Source organism: Mytilus galloprovincialis, chromosome 3, assembly GCF_965363235.1.
Source record: "Mytilus galloprovincialis chromosome 3, xbMytGall1.hap1.1, whole genome shotgun sequence".
Classification (NCBI taxonomy): Eukaryota; Metazoa; Mollusca; class Bivalvia; order Mytilida; family Mytilidae; genus Mytilus; species Mytilus galloprovincialis.
In genome coordinates this window covers 77000759-77023721 of record NC_134840.1, presented here as the reverse complement: position 1 = coordinate 77023721, position 22963 = coordinate 77000759, and the positions used below count along the sequence as shown (strand labels likewise).

Genomic DNA, 22963 nt, shown 5'->3' with positions numbered 1-22963 from the left:
TTGGATGGAATTTCTTCAAGTTGGAATTTTATTAAATGTAAATATTCATAATTCATTGTTTTCCTATTTGTTTCTATTTTAGACAAAAGTCTAATGAAGAGAACGAATGACTTTATATTTATACAGGAACATATTTGAAAACAAAGTACATTTTTATTTTGTTATTGATGAATCCTGAACCTAAAGAAAAAAAAGGAATATTGTCCGTTGAAATTATCCAAACTAATACAACTTGCTTAAACTACATTAATATATATTAAAGCAGGTCGTAAAACTGTTTTATTTATAAAATGAAAGTATTAGTATTGCTTCCCCATAAACCATATGTAATTTAAAGAGTTCGTCGATTGGAATGTTTTAATTACATGAACGTGTGCCGGTTGTAATTCACACCTTGTATTGATATTCGCTGATAATTGGATCATTAGTCTAATAAACATTTCACTTTAATCTTTTAATTGGATTAATATGAGGCAGGCATTACCTGTAAATGGGGACGAAGTCTGTATGAATTAATTTTTTTGTAACTTAATTATTTGTCAAAAAAAAAAGAAACGGAAATACCGTAACGTTTCCGAGTTTGGTTCTGTTGTTAGGGATTTTAGTTGTGACGTTATTTAAATTATGACGTCATATGCAATGTAAACAAAGAAACGCTATCATTAGGTAACGTTTTTTCATATCAAGGAATTATTAAAAATGAAATTGGTATTGCACGTTTCTTCCTATTTTATACTAGACTGATAAATATATATTTTACTCAAAGTTTCATACAAACGAGACCGGAAAAAGGAAGTATATTGTACATTTCTGCGCAGGTCCGGGATTCCAAAACATGACATAAAAAAAATTGAACGATTTTGAGTTCATTAGTACAATGAAAAATTCGGGAAATTTTCCCGAATTTTTTTTTTTTATTGAATTTTCTACTGTTATTGGGGACTTCGTCCCCATATCACTATATCTTGTTACACGAACTAAACATTGCACGGTCACCAAGTGCAGGTTCCTGACTTGGGACACCACACTTTTTGAAACATTTGTGACGGGGTTATCGTAGTTTACAGACACAAAACCTTTTTCTGAATTATTTATTTCTATGGTATATTAAGTCTCTTTGACTTATAAGTTTTGACATCCGAGTTTTTATTATTTTTTGGTATTTTCCGGTTTTTTTTTTACTTGTATCAGTTTTGCGTATCATATTAGTATTTTCCGTAAAAAAGTAGAAAGATGTGGTATGATACCAATGAGACAGGTCTCTACAAGAGACCAAATGACATCGAACATGAAAAGTTATCAACCATATTTTTCGTCTATGTTTATTATTTTCGTTTTAAAAAAATGTGGAATTTTAGGCTCATTCAGATTTTTTATTTTCCGTTCAGGTCCGAGTTTTGACACCCCAACAATATTTTTCACATATTTTTTTTTAATTTTATCATTACAACTAACTTTTAGTTTCACAAAATCTAAAGTTGAAAGATATCCATTGAATATGAAAAAAGTTATAGTAGTTAGAATTAGTCCGACATAGATTTTCAGGTCCCTTCAGGTCTTTTTATTTCTCCGTTCAGGTCCAACTTTTGGCATCAAAAAACTGTTTTTAATTTAAAACATTTGAATTTTAATGAAATATGAATATTTACAATTAATAAAATTCTAACTTGAAGAAATTCCATCCAATAATAAAAAAGCTATTGCAATTTGAATAATTTTAGTCGTATATTTTCAGGTCTTTTCAGGTCTTTTCAGGTCCACTTTCAGGTCTTTAGTATAACCCGATAACTTCCGGTTTCATTTTTAGGCCGGTCGGGCACCTGTCCGAGCTCCCTGTCCTTCTTAGGGATGACGACTATTCGTCCGTTTACTTGTGACGACTTATTTAGATTTAATAATGTGTAAGTATAGGCTTTAAAATGGTAACCAGTTCTGTCAGTGTCACTTTATCCTTTTTAATGTGTTTGACTTGAAAATTGTAATTTTATTATTTATCATGTAAATATGATAATTTATCTAAATGTGAAAGAAAATATATGCTATAAATCTCAGGGGATTGTATAGAGGATCAGACGACATTTAACTGTCAATGGCGTTCTCTATCCTATTTATATGACAAAAAAGTTACAGCCAATGGCGTTCTCTATCCTATTTATATGACAAAAAAGTTACAGCCAATGGCGTTCTCTATCCTATTTATATGACAAAAAAGTTACAGCCAATGGAATCTGGGTCTGTTCGCCCCAGACATGTTTGCCCATACATCTTATCGCTAATCCTGGCTAATCCCTGCTTGAACTTTTGACGCATACAACAATCACTTTTCCATTGTGGTGTCAGATATTTTGTTTTATGACGTCAAAATTTTACGGGAACCTGTGTGATATCCAGCAACGGCGGACAAATAGCGATAAGGTATATTCCATGCATTCACGTTTCCACCTCTAATTTCAGGAGGGTGGTAATTGGAATACTTTCTCATGAAAACAAATAATAAATTTATTGCCAAATGATGTAAGGCCAGGATTTTTTAATTTGTTGGTTTACGGATCCGCCGACCTGATTTTGCCGATTTCCAGAATAAAAATAAAATTGACTTTTCATGCTTTTTCATTCCCGCCGACCCTAACAAATGCATTATCCCTGAAAAATAAATAAATTATCCTTTTTTTATAAAATGAAATGCATTAATCACTAACAGAATTGATTTATATATAACACTTTCTGTTGTGAAAAAATGAAACTTCCAGTTTACGTTTCTAAAAATAGATAAATCAATTATTAATGACCTTGACATGTCGCTTGGACAAATATTTTTGTCGAACGAAACCCGTGTTTAAAACCAATTACACAATAAGTTTGTTTCTCTTATTTGTTAACAGTCCGTAAGATGCATCTTCTCATAGAAATAGACTTGTCCAAATGTGGACAGGTGGAAGTTCAGGACATCAAGTTAAAGTACTGAATATTAACAGATCATTTAAAATTTTCTTGTTTCATAGATAATAAAAAAATTTCGTCCATTTGGATAAAAACGGGAATGCGTGACAACAGATTAACCCGATATTCTCATTTTTTCCAGTGGACGAGTCTATTACGTTTTTGACGCGTGTGTTGAAAATTATTTTCTTACCACGCTTTTACATTTATTTCTTTATCAGTTTTCGTTCTTGAAGATCATTATTCACCAAGTTTTCTGGAATTGATTAAGAGCTATGTGAATTTGTCTTCCTTTATGAAATTTAATTACGTCTTTGTCCGTGCACCCCCCTTTTTTACGGGAAATTATTAGGCAATGTCATGCAATTTTTATTACAACTGAGCAATAATATTTCATTAAACTAAAATTTAAGAAATGATGACAAAATAGGATAACAAACATATTATTATAGAAAGGTGAAATATATATTTATTTTGCATATCAGTTTTCTGTCTTGAAAGATATTTTTTTTATTTTTTTCCCGACCGACCGACCCGACTTTTTCATGGAGAAAATCCGTAAACCAACAAATTAAAAAACCGTGGCCTAAACAGTATGTTTTGGTGACAATTAAATGTGCACTTTCTTTTAGATGATAAGACATCACTTGATTTTGATAAATCCTGTTAAAAAATTTCCAAAAATAATGGTAAAGATAATTATTTCAGATTAATCACGATTTAATAGGATGTTTTGACAAATCACAGTAAAATTTTAACCAATTTGACGCTAATGGTAGTCGAAAATGACTGTTTGCATCTGACGGTTAAGGGTACTACTACAAATGTACCCTCATTCAGTTTACTTGGTGTAGTGATGTAGTAATTTCAGCACCCTTATTTAATACATGTATGTTGAATATATCTTTTTTCAGTATTTCTTCAGCAAACAATTAAAAAATAGAAGGGTTTGCCCAGAAATATTGACCTGTTATAACTTTTAGTGATTTCTTGGGAACAACCCCCAAATGAGGGATATCTTGTAAAGTTTTCCTCTGTTTATATATTTCTAAGGAATAGTAAATATATTTTGTTTGTTCAGATTGATAAAGTAGGTAGTATTTTTAAATGGTACTACACCTGCTACATTTTTTTAAATGCTTGAAATGTTTTGTTCCATTCAATATTCAACAAATAGTTATTATATAATCAATAATGGATGCTACAAATTTGATTGAAAGGATTTAATTTTGATATTATTTTGCAGGAATTTAGATCCACTGACAGAAACTGTATCCTTCATACCAAGAACAGAATGAAATTGATATGTCTCTTCTGTGTTTTTAAACCCCCCAAAATATTGTACTAAACATACTCACACCACATCTTCCTATCCAATGTATCTATGTATGCATGTAGCTTCAGAAATAAAAGAAAATAGGGGTGCTTTTCTCCTAATTTAAAGAGATTGAAGTTACATATGATTCAATTATGTTGAATTAAAATATAATTATTGATGGACATCAACATTTCCTTGCCTTGGACACAGACCTTGAGGAGAACCATTTTGACCAAAATGAACTGGGACATTAACTGCAATTGCAATATAACTTTCTTTTCAAATTTGAAACAGTATAGTATTGTCTATATATGCTTAACTCGCAGTATATTTGTACACCTAGGACCTGTATTAAATACTCAATGCCTAGACATACATGTACACTAGAGGCTAAGAAAGGTTCTAATTTGGTAATAAGTTGTTCTGACCTACATGTGACCATGATGATTTTGTAGTTTATATACATTTTGTACACTTCAAAATTGTACAAAGAATTTAAAATAACACACCTACAAAACTTTATATTTTTATATAACTAATTACTTGTATCCAGATCTTTATTCAAAAAGGCATTTAGTTGAATATAATCATCATAGTCCTTTCATGTACATTTTTTTAATTGGCACAAATGTACATATAAGTAAAATTTTACCTTTCTTTAATTTAAGACATACACATATTTGAAGTTAATGTAATAATGGTCATTACTGTCATGACTGTAAAACAAAAGCTTTTTCCTGTAATTGTAATCAACGCAACAGTAAAAAAAATACTTCTTTGATCACTGACCAGAATAATTGAATGGTAATGTTATTAAGTAAAGTCCAGAAATGGGAACTGAAGTTTATGTTGTCACCAAGTTGTTACTATTTATCTAGACTTGTTTTTATTCCTTGACACTCTCAGTATGGCTTACCATTTTACATGCAGTACCTTGCTCACTGGCCAGAGTACTTCCAAGTTGCTGAATCGCCGGCTGGACAAATTATGGGATATAGTAAGTACATTTTCTCATAATTTTACCATTGGTAAGAGTACTTCTAAGTACAAAGAAACCTGACAGGTCCTGTTTAAAGTGAACTTTCAAGTGACTTAAGGTTTTGTTTCGGTTTGCGCCGATGTTTGGTTTTTATCAGATTCATAACGCATACAATTTGATATGATGGTGCTAAAGCACATGTTGAGTTTAATTTTATACAGGTTTTCTGTTTATGCATGATTCGGTTTAGCCAAGTTTCCCTGTATTTGAATATCTCAGATACATACAATAATTGGATATAGCAATTTGTCCACAAGTTAATTCATGTATACTCAAGTATCTGACCCACTGACCTTGGACTTGGTACATGAATGATATTAACAAGTATCTGAATCTCAGTAGCTGTACAAATAATTGGAATGATAAGGACATTCACTAGCATGACTTAATCCTTACTCACTGATACGAGTACATGTATAACATTTACAACTGACATAATATTTGCTAAGACAAAAGATAGGATATACTGAGCATATTTTCTCATACTTTATCTACTGGCCAGAGTAAATGCGCAACATTTTTAACTGGCCTAATCCATGATGTTTTTGTGATCTTTCCCAGTTACAAAGAATGATGCACATTTAGACATTATGTTAGAAGGGGTAAATGTATTTATATTCATGACTTTAAGTCTAAGTTGTATATGTAACAAGTATTGCTTCAGTTAAACATGTTAAATTGAGGATCTAGTTAAAATATATTATTTGTTTAATTTCAGTAATGGGTAAAGCTGAGGGGTCAAATGATTTATGGCATGGTCATGTGACTGCGTTATCAGTGGCACCAGAATATAGACGTCTTGGTCTGGCAGCTAAATTGATGAATATTTTAGAGGAAATTTCAGAAAAGTAAGTAAAACTTCATGTGTTTTCCTTAGTTGAGACACCAGAGTTAAAATTTAGATAAGAAATACTATGTCAGAGTGACATTTGAAAGTAAAAATGCTATGATTCAAATACTGTGGATTCATCTATTTTTGGGCCACAATTAAAAATATTTTGGTTTGCCCAAACCCTACCCAAGGTTGAGACAGTGGGAAGGTAGGTAGGCATTTTCTTTTTTCTTTTTTTTTTTAAGAAATTTACGTATCGGATGTTTATTAGTCTTCATGCCTATCTGATTAAAAAAAAACTTCTTCAAATCAGGACAATAAAAGAATTTGAGTAGGCAGCTTTTTTCTGGGTAGGTAGGGTTTTGGCAAACAAACCTATTCTTTTTTATGGCCTTGTGGGGAATAATTATTCTTGCATTGAGGACAACTGGCATTATTTAATTTCATCATTGTTCATGGCTTTGCAAAAGTCTGCATAATATCTGTTGAACATTCATATTCGTGCTTCACCTGTACCTACAAAATCCATGAAAATGTGTCCTATAAATAATAATGTAATATTTGGCAGTAAAGGAAGCTAACTTACAATAAACTTTATTTAAATTTTCAGAAAAAGATGTTTCTTTGTGGATTTATTTGTAAGAGTTTCCAACAAAGTTGCTGTAGACATGTACAACAAGCTCGGATATACGGTGTATAGAACAGTACTGGAATATTACTCTGGAGAAGTGGATGAAGATGCTTATGGTAAGTAGTTGTTCTTTAGTATTGCTCAATTTTCATCTATTTACATGTGTTCCTAATTTATATATTAGGGGCCTTAGTGGTAGACTGGTATAAGTAGTCAAACTACTGTATTAGAAGCCAGTCAACACTGAGGTTGTGAGTTTGAATCCTGCACAGGGTAGGTTCACAAGACAGCAATATTTATTGATTATGATAATCAGTTTTCCTTCTGCAGTTTGGTTGTTTTCTCCAGGCACTCCTGCTTTCATCAATAAAAACTGAACGCCACAAAAGAGCACAATAGTGTTGAAAGTGGCGTTTATCACCAGTCAATCAATCAATCGTGTATATAAGTGTGCATAATTGGTAGGCAAAGATAAAAATAAGTGTGGTTAAAATAATATGAAACCAAGGACTATGTGATGTTGCTGTCTGAGAAGAGGCCTTTCATGTATACATGGTAGTGTGCTTGAAAATCTTAGATATCTCAACACGACTCATACTCTTTTTATACCCAATTATTGTGCCCCCTGAAAAAATTTCAGAAGCATATTATAGTCATTGCTATCCCCCCCTTTTTCTGGGTGTAAAAAACAAAAGGTTTGGGATGAAAATTTCTGTAATTTGCTTGAAAGTATTTGTAGCAGAAATGTAGGGAAGGGGATGAACTACTTTGTCAGTTATGGTCACTTTTATAAAAATAGAAATACAACAATTTTGTTTCAGGATGGTAACTTAAGTGTCCTTTTTGTCTGATTAAAAACTTGTATATATTGAAAATATACAGAGGGGATAGAATTCTACCGATTTTCAGGTTCAAAGGTCAAGGTCATGGCTGCTAAAAATTTACTGAAAATAAAGAAAAATAAATTGTAATGTGATTTTTATTTGTGGTGTTATGTGTAACTTTTTTTATTAAATTCAAATATTGTTTTTTTTTGCATTTTTTTTTTTTTGATATAGATGTAATTAGTTTTATGAGGCAAACAACAACATTTTAATTTTTTCATAAACATGATAAAATATACATGATATAGATAAATCATCAGGAAATAGAATGTTGATGTTTATTTCAGGTATAATCCTTGTTAGTTCTTTATCTGAAGAACATACACAAAGATTTTATTATGTATAATGTACCTGATTTTATATCTGTTGAAGATGAATTTGAAATATATATGCATTTTGGTACTAAGTTATCTCTCTTGAATCAGATCATTTTTAAAAACAAAAATGAGCTAAATGGCTCTTCAATGGTAAAAGTGTTAAAAGGAGATTATATGGACTTGTGTGGAGGAATGGGGTATGGATTAATAAGTTTTGAGATCTCAGATTGTTTATTCTAGTCTTTTTTGGACGAGATTGGAATTTGAGTTTCAGTTAGTGAAAAAAATTTCCACTCTGTTTCAGATCTGTCTCAAACATTTACTTAGAATGTATAGAGGAAAATGTGCAAATTAAAAGCTGAAGGACCTTTTTTCTAAAAGGGGTTTTATAATAAAATCTACAATTCCATCCCAGATTATTATTGTGCATAACATAGAATAAACATTAATCATTTATTATCTGCAAACTCAGTGATTTGCTGCCTTCACTGTTCAGAGTTCAAAAAGAAATGAATTACTTTACTAATTGCTATCATAATTAGGAATTGGTACATTTGTACTGTGAAAGTACTTTTATATGTGGGGAACCAATTTTTTTAGTTTTCGAGGGATGACTTTATCCACAAATTAAAGTGGCTAATGAAATGAAATAACTGTTGTCTAAATCAGTACATGGGAAGGTCCCCATGTAGGTTTGACTTCTGAAATGATCTAGAGAATATATTGAATATTGCTAAATCTGAGAATACTATAATAGTAGTCACATGGCAAATGCACTATGAACTACAACTGCAGGCAGGACTATACCCATTTAATCTTTGAAAACATAAACTGTAAAACTTTTGATCTTTTCATTCTCATAAAAAATATTTTTGATTCATGAAAGTCAGATTTCCGATATTGATTTGCTTTGATAAAGTTTTCATTTATTAATATCCTCATAATTCTAGTACAATGTTGCTGAAACCACGAAAATTGATACCCATGAATTTAATAACTTTCGCAGTACAAAAAACTGTACATGTATCTGCATGTTGAAAATGCATCAACATCTTTCTTTTACTGGAAGTTTTGAGATTTAAACCCCTATTTCAATATTTACAATAAAATGTATGTATACATACCTAAACTCTTATGTGGGTTATTTTTCAGATCTTGTTTCTCCCTCAATATTCTGTTTGTCCAAAACATTTTGTCTAACTTTTTTCTCAATAACTACTGCTATACAGAATGATTTCATATTTGGTCAGTAACTAAATATTGATGAGTTGTAAATGGTGGTAATGTGTGAATGCTTATCAAATCTGTCAGATACCTACTTTTGGTTTACCAATGCTTTGAATTTTTCAGAAACTATTATAAACAACATACTCGTAGCCAGGGGGGGTTCGGACGAACCCCCCCTTGAAAACAAATAAGCACTGTTAAAGTCCATGTTCTGTTCGAATTGTGACTGTTAAAGTCGAGTTCGTGAGTCCAACGAACCCCCCCTTGGAAATTCCTGGCTAAAATGAACAAAAAAATGAACAAAATGATTTAATGTTTGGTCAGCTACTTGACTGTAATGGGTTCTATGTATGATTGCTTTCTAGATCTTTCAGATAGCGAATTCCAGTTTTCAAATACATTAGAGTTACATTTGTTTGTATATTTTGGGATATGCCTAGCAATACAATGCTTGCAGTTTCTTTCCTTAAATCCTCAGAACTCAGAAATTTTGGTAGTTTCAAACTGTTTGTACAGAATTAAATAAATGCACTCAATTGTAAGATTAATCATCAATATTGAATATGGAAGTAAAAAATAATGTTAATATAGCATTGATATCTGAAACACTAAACATATGCAGAATTTCAGGAAGATAGATTGTTGACTTTTTTTAAATTGATAATGTATTCTCCCAAAATATATTGGAATATAAAATCAAAATATATTGAGATATAAAGTCAAAATATATTGGAATATAAATTCAAAATATATTGGAATATAAAATCAAAATATATTGGAATATAAAATCAAAATATATTGGAATATAAAGTCAAAATATCAGATCATGCAGTAAAAATGATTACCAGTAATATTTTAATGATTTTTCAGTGTTCATTTATTGCTACTGTACAAGTGTCTGTAAAATACAAGTACATCTGGCATTATAAAGCTACACTTGTTTACCCTCTCAAATTAAAACACTTTACTGCCTTAGTAGAACTGATTTTATTTCTTCTTCAGTGTTCTTGTAATAATTACCAACCGTCATAAAGTTACATAATATCATAACAATTTTATTGAAGAGTTGTGCAGTAAATTACACAGTTTATGACTTGGCGTAATAGTTATTCCCCTTGAAACTTCTATTGGAACTCTTGCCAAGAGATAATTTGTTTCCCAATAATTTCAAACAGCGGCTGATTATGATACAAGCCAGACATCTATACAATTATTAACAAAAAGATGAAAAATTGAAAAGAAAAAACTCATAAAGCTATTATTCTGTTGTAAGACATTGATTAATAACTGGTTGAGTTCCAATATTTTCTGACAAAAGTCCAAACGTTTGTCTGCGTATGATTAATGTAAACAGCTGTGGTGTTTCTCAGGGATTAAGGTTGTTAATTAATCTTGGTATGATTCTGACATACTGACCTGCTGCCTGACACTGCTAGATAACGAAGATGCGCAAAGTGTTGATATGATTTGTTGAAAACTTTCACCTGAAGATTTCCATTATCGCTTCTTATTTTTCATATCACTTGAAAAAGGTGAAAATGGCAATTGCGGTATCTCTAATTTGTTAAAAGAAAGCAAATTATGCATTCTAAGGTGTTATATATCAGTGTTGTTGATGTCTAGGGGGAAAAAATCGGTTATCTGTTAGATTTCGTTTTTGTTTGATTGACTTGAAATTAACCTGCAATTAAAGAAGACATATTGCTTACAAAAAATTGTTTGTATCAGATTATAAACATGATTACAGTTCTAAAGGGAGATAATTCCAAACAAAATGTGCACCTTTGTGTAAAAAAAATTAATACAATACATTTGTGGCAAGTCCCAGACCTGTGCTTATGGTTGCACTTTGTGAATACAGCTGTTTTAAAACCGCTTCTCTTTTGGAGAGATATTTGATATTTATAGATGTTTCGTTTTGTTGATAAACTGGTTCCCAGAAAAGATATCCATGCTTCTTATCATAGAGACACAACTTTTGAATTTTACCTTTATAAATACAGTTGGATAGAGGTCAAATTGAATTCCAAGGAAGAATCAAAGTAAAGAGAGGGATAGCACAGCATTTTATTATCAACTCTTAGAAGTTTGAGACATAGTAATGTTGAAAAGTGTTGATCCTTGCAAAAAAAGTAGTAGCTACCCAGTGGCGGATCCAGAGGGGGGATTCTAGGGGTTGGAACCCCCCTTTTTTGGGGACGATCTGCCCCTGATATCATACCTTTCCCCTATTCTATAATCCCCTCACAGACTTACGAGAATATGTATTTTAAAATGTTTTAAGTTACGAGACGATACTTTCATATTGCAGTGCAATGTACTACAGTTGTCATTGGTCAAACGGCCACAGACTAAAATGTACTTATAGACTCCAACTTAATTAAATCTAATATCAACGTAATTATAATGTGGTCCCATGCCACAAGATGTAATAATCAGGTGACGATATCTACAAGTGAAACATACAAGACAAGAAAATGACACCTGAACTAATTAGTTAAGTGACAAGTTCATTATGTTCTATGCCTAATCCTTCAAATAGTTACAGTAATAGTTGTTTATCATGTATGAGGAATAAGTGCAATTTAATTTGTATGTCTGCTCATTATCAGGTTTTGTTTATTTGATATACAACAGTGCATCAATTTACATTATTGAAAATAAACAGAAAAATTTTAGACAGATGAAACTCATCAGATTACAGATGTCTGCACACCTGTTAATTAATAGACAGAAACTGACATTAACTAATTTGCATCATACCAAGATGTAGAAATGGAGATATGGCCGGGTTAAGGTCAATGAGACATACACCCATCAACACATGTTTAACATGTTTATAAATTAGGCAGAAAGTTTTATTGTTTGAATTGTTTCACATATTTCATTTTGAGTTTTTCTATTGCTGACTGTACCTCTGTATACAGGACGTATTATGGTATACTGTTGACTGTCCGTCCGTCGCCATCATGTTGGACATTAACTAAAAAATTGCTTTAACCAATTTGCATAAAACTTTGCTGAATTGTTTAAATTTATTGCCATGAGCTCCCTTTCATTTTAAAATTTTTTAAAGATTTTATGTTTCCGAGTTATGGGGTTTTATTCATTAAAAAAATGGTGATTTTTCCAGTTTTTGGACAATAACTCAAGAATGCTTTCACCAACTTGCAAGAAATTTTGGTGAATTATTCATATCTATTGGCATGAGCTCCATTTTGATTTTTATAAATTTTAGATCTTACTTTTCTGAGTTACAGGGTTTTATTCATAAAAAAGGGGGCTTTTCCAGTTTTCGGACAATAACTCAAAAATGCTTTGAGCAGTTCTCATGAAACTTTGGTAAATTGTTTACATCTATTTAAGTAAGCACCCTTTTGGTTTTTTATAAATTTCTAATATGACATTAAGATGTAATTGAACTTTATTCTTTGAAAATGTGACAAGCGTATCATGCGCTCATGGTGCAGCTGTTTATTCTCAATGTTGAAGGTTGAACAGTGACCTATATTTACTTTACTCATTTGGTCTCTAAGATGACTATGGAGGCAGCTACAATTGTTAGATACCTGCTTAAGTCAGTGGCCTAGTGTGCTCTTGTGGATTCACATTTTTCGTGGGTATCAATTTACTAGTAAGTGGATTGAGGAAAACTTACATGTTTGTGGATATTTAATTTCGTGGTATTGCCAAAATTTGCATACAAGCCTATTGGAAATTTGTCATTCATTGAACTTTTATTTTCGTTGTTCACTTTTACCCACGAAATCCATGAAAATTGGTATCTAACGAATAATAATGAATCCACAGGAAGTAGTTACTACTGTAATCACTAGCCAGGCAACAAAAAGGTTGTGAGCACTTGCAATAACTACAATCTTAATTGACTAGGATTGTCAGTTTTCCTATGGAAGGTCGGTGGCTTTCTCCAGTCACTCTTGGCTACTTCACCAATAAAAAACAGGGAGCCAAGTCAAGTAGCTGGAAAGCAGTGCTTAAAAGTGGCTTTAAAACACAGAAAATCAAATCAAATCAACAATATTTTGTATAAAGTTGCATTACTATCAGTTTGAAGGCTATTTCTGCCCACTAAGTTAATTTAAAAGTGACTTTCAATTATTAAGCAATTTTCAATGTAAAGTTTTCTGCTTTAGTTTGAGTAGAGCCTTTGAATGATATTTTGAATAACCTTGCATCTGGAGCGTTGCATTTCTATCAGTACAAACTACAATCAGTTTGATGACTATTTCAAGGCCCTAAGTTGAGCTGCCCCATTGGTTATGGTCTAGTGACTGAATATTAAATGTAACTATCCATCAGATTGGCTTTTTTCACATTTTCTGAACAGCTGAAAAGTGAAAAAGCTGAAAAGGTAGTCAGGTACAAGTCGAATGTACTATCCTTGCAGAAAAATGCTTTGTGTGCAATATTTTTCAGGCCTACTACATTCCAACAACCTATTGCATTTTAATTTTTCATTTGTGATAGAAATCTTAGATGCATTAAGAAGCAGGAAATGATTAAACCATTGAGAAATTGCTTCATCATTGCTTGATACTTTCTAATGATGATGATGATGATAAAATATTGAAATAGAAATTATTAACGAGAATCAGAAAATAAATATTGAAATTCAAATTTAATGGTTTGAAATGTACGGCACAAATATGGTCATGCACCTAGGAACTTCTGCATCTCTTAGAGGGCAGACAGTTTAATGGGAAATTGGGATAAAATGGAGGTTTTGTAAGTGAAATGAAAAGAAAAGAGGAAGAAAAATATGTAGGAAGTTTTAAAAATAAGTTCAAGAAAAACAGACAAAATATGTTCAATGGCAAAAAAAAAAAAAACAGAACGACAAGTTCACAAAACACTATGAAATGATGGATGAACTCATGTGCTGTGACGGGTGATGGTTTTGCATTAGAGAAACTTTTTAAGGTAAATTGGGAAATGATACAAGGAGAAAGAAAACAGATATAAACAGAGAACATATGGGATGTGGAAAGGGGTGTTAACTAAGTAAATGAGGCAGGGGATAATTTGTGGGAGGGAAAATGAGATTGGTGATAGAGGAGGTAGAAAGGGAAACTGAGGCAGACAAAGGGATGGTTACTAAGAAAGGTTGGTAAAAAACGGGGAATGTTGCAGAAGATACTTAGGAAGGTAGAAGTTGGAAAATGAGGTAGATGATATGAGAGGAGGCAGGGTAAGTGATAGGATAAAGCTGCCTCCTTTATTGCATCTAAATTCTCTTTTGAGTAGTCATTGTAATTGCTAATCCATGAGTACCAGTATATTAATTTTCTTAAGTCAATTTCTATTCTCTTTAATTTTGACACATCATGCTTAGTTAATGAAAAACAAAAACATAAATTCTAATTTGTGTAGACATTTTCTTATCAAATATTGATGGTTTGCTCAGTTTCTTTAACCACTTGAAGTTAACTGCTTGAAATCTTGAATGAATTGTCTAAAATGATACTATAAGTATTGATAAGAAATCAAATTTTATCAGCTCTGGTTTTCATGGCTTTGTTAGCAACTGTATGTTCACAATGAGAGGGTTACATCTGATTAAGTAAGTTAACAAAGTGTTATCATTATCAGCAAACTTTTTGAAGTAAGATAGTAGGCTGCAAGATTTATAGTTTACATCATTAAATGATGGACTTTATTTGTCTCATGATTATCTCAGACTCACATTCAGAGAATTTTAATCCCAAGATTTTTCATTGGAGGATCCAGTGGGAGTGTCTTGGGGGTTGGAAACAACCCTCCCCCCTTTTTTTTTTAACTTACCCATATGTGACATTTTATTGTGACCCCCCTTTCAAAATGCCTGGGATCCAAGACTGTTTCTATAATAATTTTCATGAGGTAAAGAGGGCTTATGGAGTACCATTTACAATGTCTTATCTTTACATTGCTTTCTTGGTTACAGGGCTCCTGTTGTTTAAGAACCCTGAGGAACTGCATTCTGATACATGTATTTCTTTTTCCCTTATTTCCCTTTTTTTAGGGGATGGTGAATTTTCTTATGTTTGCGTTTATCATCTTTGAAAGGGATTGAAAAAATTCCAACAGAAGTATTTTTTCAAGACTGATCCATAAAAATTCTTCCTTATTGTATTCCCAGCAAAACCAGTTTGTAATTACATCATCTCCTTCTGTGAGTTGATAAGCTAAACCATGAAAAAAAATTAGGATGAGAATATTTGTGGAAGAAAAAGTATGGTGCAAAAGCAGTTTCAGTCTTTAATCTTCTTTAATGATTAAGACAATCTATCCTATGGCATATTTATGGTCTACGTATGCAATGAGTTGCAGGTGATTTTTGTGCACAGTGAAGTGCAGCGTTAACTCTTGACGAAGTGCAGCGTTAAATCTTCCTTACATGTGGCATTGTTTACTAAACTAATAAAATTGTTATTATAGACTATAATTAAATTTATTTAACTGCTGTAAATAATTGATGAAGTACGTATTTTCCTGTATTTTCTGGAAATATTGCCAATTTCTCATAGACAAATTCTAATTAGTTTAGCAGTGATGATGATATTTGCCAAGATTTATACAGACAAGTGGTGTTCTGTGACAAGTTTTATTTTATAGTGATTAAATTTTACATTCACTATTGATACAGATCCAATATTTTGTTGAAAATTACAGCAAAAATTGTATCTTTTAAGAAAATTATTGCAAAAATTATATCTATCCGAAAAAGTCAAACGTGTAGCTGGCTATAATGATCTAATGATGTAAAAATTACATTTCATTAGGAGATGTCTTCATAAAACAGATTTAATGGATGATATGAGATTTTATGTTCAAATTTTTCACGTTTCGTTTCTCAATTACTTCAGTTGGGTAATATGATGTTTATAGTTAGTGAGCAGAAGTAGTAAGCGTATAATATTTGGTTCTGAGCATGCTTGATTAATGGAAATAATCCAGAAAGAGGCTATGGATGCATTTGATTTATAAAGTGTTGTATTCAATTAATGTTATTATTTCAGTGTGCACAACACATTTATATTCAATTAATGTTATTATTTCAGTGTGCACAACACATTTATATTGAATAATAATTATGTTACGTATGCTTTTCATCAAAAGTTTAGAAAGCAGAAAATACAAACTGTAGAGAGCACTGGTAACTCTGCAACAAATTGTCAAAATTATATAATTTTTTTCTTATCCAAGCCTCTAAAGAGCAAGCCAATCTTTTATGAAACTTAATTTTATTATAAACAGCCAAACCTGTATATAATGGTCTCAAAAATGACCACAGAAAGCTGAGCTTAAAGGAGACCTTACCTCAGAGTTGAGATTTAAAATACATAGATATAACTTCAGTCAGACAAAAACAGGTTAACCTCTGAGTCGGCCTCACAAGACAGGATTGAAGTGATAGCAGGTTTTAATTGCACATATGAATAGCAATTTTATAATACTACACTTCATCAGAACTAGAGGCTATATACATTACATAAGAGAGGTGGGCATTTGTTTGCTGTCTATATTACAAAAAAAGCCAACTACTTATTACTGCTGAAGAAATATATCATTAATTTCTCCAGTATGAGTTGCAACTATCATAAGGCAAATATCTCGATAATTTATGCTTTTTTAAGTAATTTGTGGTAACTATATACTAAGCTGTCAATCCTGATGATATATACAATATCAGAAATGTTTTTAATCAAAGCAGTCTAAAATCATCTACAAGTTATGGTGGCTAGCCTTCACTTTTCAGAGCAATTTCTTTTTGTATGATATTTTTTTTATTATTTTGACAGGCATACATCTACTCCATAATTACTAGAACTATAAAATGTGTGTGATTTTTCAATCCAGTAGAAACCTATATGTTTGAGAGATTTTATGGCTGTCTGATGATAATGTATATAGTTTCCTTAGTCCCATAGTTTATGACTTTTTTGGGAATATTAGATTTGAAATCATTATTTTGATTATACGATATGGAAGCAGAAAATGATCAGAGTTATTCCCCTTAAAATTGTTTTTTTTTTAATTTTAAGTTTAATTTTCAAGCATTTGCTTGTACACATCTTAAATTAGAAAGGCATCTGATCTAATATAATATATGTGTACAGGTATTTGTTTTAAACTGTAATTATTAAAAACACAGACATTTGAGTATAACAGATGTAACCTTTTGTTCTGCATGGGGCAAGGTTGCAGAATGACAGGGTAAAATAATACTTTTCCAATGGTAAATACATATATCTTCATTTCCTTTTGTCACTGTCACTTTTATTTTACAAAATATATGACATGTAGAATGTTTAGTTTGTCTCAAAATAATTGGTTCATTCAACCTATGCCAACATTTTGAAATTTAGGTATAAAATTGTATGAAAATATGTTGGCATAGGTTGAATAATTTGTAATAGATAAAGTGTTATAAAAACATAAATTAATTAGGGCTAATCAATTTACAACCAGTTTAAACCTACCGTTAAAGTGTACTCAATATACAAAATATACAATATATGTATTATCATCAAATACAACTTACATTTCAATATTAAGAATGAACACTTTTATTAAAGACGGAAACCGTATAAAATTTAATCAAAATGCTAAAATTGTTAAGATTTCAGTAATTTAGCATGACTTAATGATGCTAGCTAGTACCCGATATATGTGTATTGTATTGGCAAAAACAGCCCATATTCATGGAGCAGAAGCATTCTACTTCCCAATAAATAACTAAAAGTTTAAATTTTAACAATTTTGTAAAACTGCTATATTTTGGGGCCAAAAGGGGCCTTAGCTGGACCTTTGCACCAATGAAATAGCTTTTTTTACTCTTGTTTTCTTAAGTATTATTATATTTTAAAAGTGTTTAATTTAAAAAAATTATCTATTTTTTTATTATGAATTTTATATTTTTCAACAAAATTTTGCTAGTATCAAGGGTTCTATTAAACCTTTTTTGTCTTTTTAGATATTTTTAATTATTCATTTTTTACTACAACACAATTTTGCAAATACTTTATTTTAGTTTCTGAATTTTCAAAGAGTAAAATTTTAATGCTCAAATATACTGACTGTATTTTCCTTTTATTAATTAATAATTGCTATAACAACACCTATTGTGTTTTGTTTGTAGGCATAGGTTGAATATATTTTTATCAAATGTTGGCATAGGTTGAAGACACCAAATAATTGACAACAAACCTTGACAGCATTTTCACACTTGAGTTGTCGAGTTGATTTTAAACTAAATCTGACATGGAGGTTGTTTAGTTTGTCTTTAAATATTTGTCAACAGACTTTGACAGCATTTTCACATTTAGGTTGTTTTAAGGAGTCTGATATATAAATATCTTTCTAACATACTTTTTCATAAAGTTATTACTTAAACTTCTATTCCAGTGAAATTGGTTTCTTAATTCTGGGCATGACCTTATTTTCATGGTCAAGTGGCCTAGTTAAGTTTTCAGGATTATGTCTTTTTCGTAGTTCAAATATTGCTGTAAGAGAAATATTTTTAAGTGTAAACTTTAATTAAGCTGTATTCCTTTTTATCTGGAAAAATCTCTTGTGGACATCCTTTTCTTGTATTGACAATTAAATATATGTTATTAGATTTAGGCCACAATAGATGCATTTTTTTTTATTCCATGAGTTATTGACAAAATACATTTATACATGTACCAAGCAAACACAAATTTTTGTAATCAAAAAATTATAGATAACTAATAAAGTTTAAATATGAAAAAAAAAAAAAAAAATATTTGAAATTAGAAAGGACAAGGTTCACTTATGGCACAAAATGGCCTTAAATATCAACTTTATCATAAAACACCAAAAAGGTCTCAATTTGGTTCGTAAATGGGTCTATTTCAAAAGTCTAAAAGCTAAATATATCAGTTCTTTTCATAAAAGTACATAATATTCTCCAAAGTAAGCCCATTTGGGACATTTTGTCAAAATATGATGATTTTGTGCATTTTTCAGACATAAAAGCTTTAGAAACACCTTAGCCGTCACCTACAATCCAAAATGTGTTGTAACTGAAAGATTCCTATTTTGATATAGATTTCATCAATATAAAAACTTTTTGGATCATAGATGGCGGCCAAGGTTAATTATGCCAAAAACAATTAAAATTATGGGAAAAAAAAGTACCAAAATTGACCTTTTAATACTATTAATGTTTATTTAAGGAATCAGTCACTCAGCTCCATAAATTGTAATGGAAAGTGCCAGAAAAACTATTTTTGTCTTAATAGTATTATCACATGTATTTCTATGTGAAATTTGTAATTTTTTGGCCTGATTAAAAAAACATAAAAAAATCAGGGCCAATTTTAACCCTTCGTGAACCTTCTCCTTTCTGGAGCAAGACAGTTAAAAGAACAAAGAATTCATTTGGCTTGGTCACATATATTTACTTTCAATTGAATGATATGCATGTAAATGAGCAAACTTCCTCTCTTGTTTCGTGGAATGCACTAAACTTCATAGGAAGATGAGGATGAAGTGACCTGTAAAACAATTCATTTGTCCTTTTATATGTTATGTAATATTTTAAAAGACGTTTGAACATCCTATCCTAAGGCTTAAAGATGTCTTATTCTGTTTGTGATATATACAGACCTTGATATATTTATAATAGCTAATAATGAAATTACATAAGTGCATATTGAAAGGGATGATATATGTCTAGACTCCTATCAGATTGTACTTTCTCTCTTATCAAAAAAGATTAGAGTAGGGGGGAGTTGTAGTCTCAAGGTTCTCACTAAGGTTTTTGAAGATGAGTCCTGAGACTCTTTAATTTTTGGCCGATGGGAGTCCAACAGTGAGAAGATGCAATTTTATTGCTATGTAATTTATTGCTAAAATCCCCATGACAAAATAGAAGAAGGGAATGCCAATTGCAAGGAATTTAGATTTAATCTAAACTTGCGTTATCAAGAGATGATAGTTGTGCTCAGTTGATAAAACATTATGCAGTCTTGATGCAGCTGTTGCCTGCTCTTTGGTGGGGTTGTTGTCTCTTTGAAATATTCCTCATTTCCATTCTCAATTTTCTTTTTGGACTGCACCAATTTTGAAAAAGATGAGTCCATACAGATTTTTTGCAAGTTAACGACTCTTAGTCTCACATTAGCGAGAACCCTGAGTCTATTTATTCTTCTCTTGCTAAAATTTTAGGGTCCTCAGATATGAACTAATAAGTTACTGTTAAAAGTGTGATGCTTTATATTCAGATGGATAAAAATTCTGAATGTCACGTATATAAAAATCTCAGACCTCTTTTGGATAACAAAACTATTGATTAAAACTTACCTATCTTTTGTAGATATGAGAAAAGCGTTATCTAGAGATACAGAGAAGAAATCTGTGATTCCGTTGGCTCACCCTGTTCGTCCAGAGGAGTTGGATTGACCATGAACCAGGTGAACTATGATGGAGACGAGTTGCTATGGTTACTTACAGTTCTCAGCCTCTGTTTTGCTGCAGTGGTCATAACTCTGATTTTATCGTTACTTATGTCAGGGAGCAGCAGGGCTGACAGAGACTTGTAGCAGAGAATGTATGACCATTTAAAAAAAATGTTTTATATTCAAACTACATATTGGAAAACAAGAGCTGCCGTTGAAATATTTCTGAGTTTACCCACCATTGTTATGTAACATATCATGTCAATTGTACAAATAGCATTAATTCATCAAGTGGGGGAAATGACAGAAATTTAATTTATCTGCATCTGAGCTCAGACTTAAGCAGCAGTGCATAGTCTAGGTCTATTTTTTGAACAAACCCTTACCATATATGAAGGTTTCCCTCAGTGAGGGGTTTCTTAATGTTATGGCCATTAACAACCAGTAAGTTTAATTTTACTGAAATAGATCATTGTTAAACAGTCTAGGGCGTGGGATTTTTAGAGTTATAATTTTATTTCTATGATTATGGTTGTCAACGGTAAAATGATCTGTCTTAGTTCAAAACATTTTTAATCCTAAAATAGAATTTATGCACTGTGTGATTATTTAACCATTGAAGTAATGAGCAGTAATTAAGATTATGAAAATCAATTGCGTTTCTTTGTATAACTTCATAATTATTACAAATAATTACGTTTCTCTTATCATGTTGCTGATGTACAATTGTTAGTTAGTTGTTCAATATCAAATTTACCAACCTAGAAGCTTGTGTCCATCATTTTTCACCTGGAGAATGTTTGTAATTTTTAATAAATTATTACTTTTAATAAAATTTGTTTTACTTCATTTAATTCTACCTTGCAATTACCAAGCTTATGTTATCCCTGTCATCAGAAATTTGACATATCATGGATATGAAAGTTTGCCATATTTAATATGCATTGTGCTGCAATACCTTGTCAACATGATTGATATTGCATGATGGGAAAAACAATACCTTGAGCAGAGGAAGTAAACACACCAAGTTTTCCAATGTTAAATATTAAAATTATGTCAATAGGAAATCATCTAAATCTTTCTTTATCAATTTTGATATACCGGTATGAGAGAAACTGTTTTCTATCGAATATCCAAGGTCAAAAGATGGTAATAAGGAACCATGAAATATTTTTAACACCTTTTGAATTGCACAAATTGCAGAACCTTCAACAAACTTGGTATACTTGTACAATTATTTCATGAGAAGAATATGAAGCTATTGATAAAGGTTAACAGTCCAACTAGCCAAAAGTCTTGGTCAATATATGTTATCTTGACACTGATACAAGTAACAGGCCTAAATATTACCCTACGACCTTTAATTTTTGCCTTGTCTCATACCGAACAGCAATCTATAATTGGCCTCATTTCGATTTTTCAAGAATTTGAAATATTTGACCAACTGTTGACAATTGTTATGTTGCTTCCTTTTGTATACATCTGCACTCCTATATTATTGTCATGCAGGTTTTATGTTGACTATATCATTTTATCTGAAAGATCGTATTGGATTTGTTTCAAGGCATTTATTGCCAAATATGGTAAGGACAAGGATTTTTATTATGACTATAGTAATCCTTGGTATGGCTGGTATGGCTTTCTTTTTATATTTCATGTGTTCAGGACCTGATCAACCTTACTTTTGATGGGCTGTTTTCTTGAGCTTGATTATATTGGTTTGCCTGGCTTTAATGGCTGCTCTTTTGCATTACGACTTTTCTTTTAAATGGAAGGATATAATAGTCGTATCTACACCAGCTAGGAGATTGAGTGCAAAAAGAAATTACGCTGCAATTTCAAGCTTGCATATTAAGAAAACTATAAGAGTTTGCTGCACTCATACTGTGTATAAAATGTTCCTCTCGACGAGCTCTACATTTTATACATTAAGCTAAAAAATGTCCGACTGTCTGTTCAAAAGTTACAACAACATAATTCTTAAAACTATAGTAACAAGTTTATATCTTTTAAAAGGTAACAGATATCAACCTACTATAAACTGCAAAGATGATCAGTAATTCAAGACCTTCAATTTGAGGTCAATATCAGGTCATGATGAAATTTCACCTTGACCTTCACAGTATACTATGACCTTGACCTTGTGATATTTGAAAGGTCAAGTGGTCCTGTGTTGAATGGTGCTAGTCCCATGTCTCTACGACTTCCGGTTCTTAAGTTTGGTATTGCATCATATATTTGATGATTAATTTTGACCTTGTTGAACTTTGAAATTGTCCCAAATTTTTTTCTATAATGTTGGCCTTCAACTGTAGATCATTTATCATTTAACAGATTTGAGATATCTAT

At 31.2% G+C, this 22963-nt stretch overlaps 1 protein-coding gene across 1 annotated transcript; it reads left to right on the top strand.

The window, feature by feature from the left end:
• Positions 1–1760: 1760 nt before the first annotated feature.
• Positions 1761–21449, top strand: LOC143068999 (N-alpha-acetyltransferase 20-like). The gene is made up of 6 exons (XM_076243422.1): positions 1761–1901; positions 4187–4211; positions 5165–5255; positions 6016–6145; positions 6740–6876; positions 20533–21449. The coding sequence occupies exons 1-6, from the start codon at positions 1849–1851 to the stop codon at positions 20616–20618; spliced, it is 522 nt and encodes a 173-aa protein (XP_076099537.1). The 5' UTR covers positions 1761–1848; the 3' UTR covers positions 20619–21449.
• The last annotated feature ends 1514 nt before the right edge of the window (positions 21450–22963 follow it).

Coding starts and splice junctions, on each gene's coding strand:
- LOC143068999 (XM_076243422.1), top strand. CDS start 1,849: ATGACGACTATTCGTCCGTTTACTTGTGACGACTTATTTAGATTTAAT. Junction 1,902..4,186: donor TTATTTAGATTTAATAATGT/GTAAGTATAGGC, acceptor ATTATTTTGCAG/GAATTTAGATCCACTGACAG. Junction 6,877..20,532: donor AGTGGATGAAGATGCTTATG/GTAAGTAGTTGT, acceptor TATCTTTTGTAG/ATATGAGAAAAGCGTTATCT.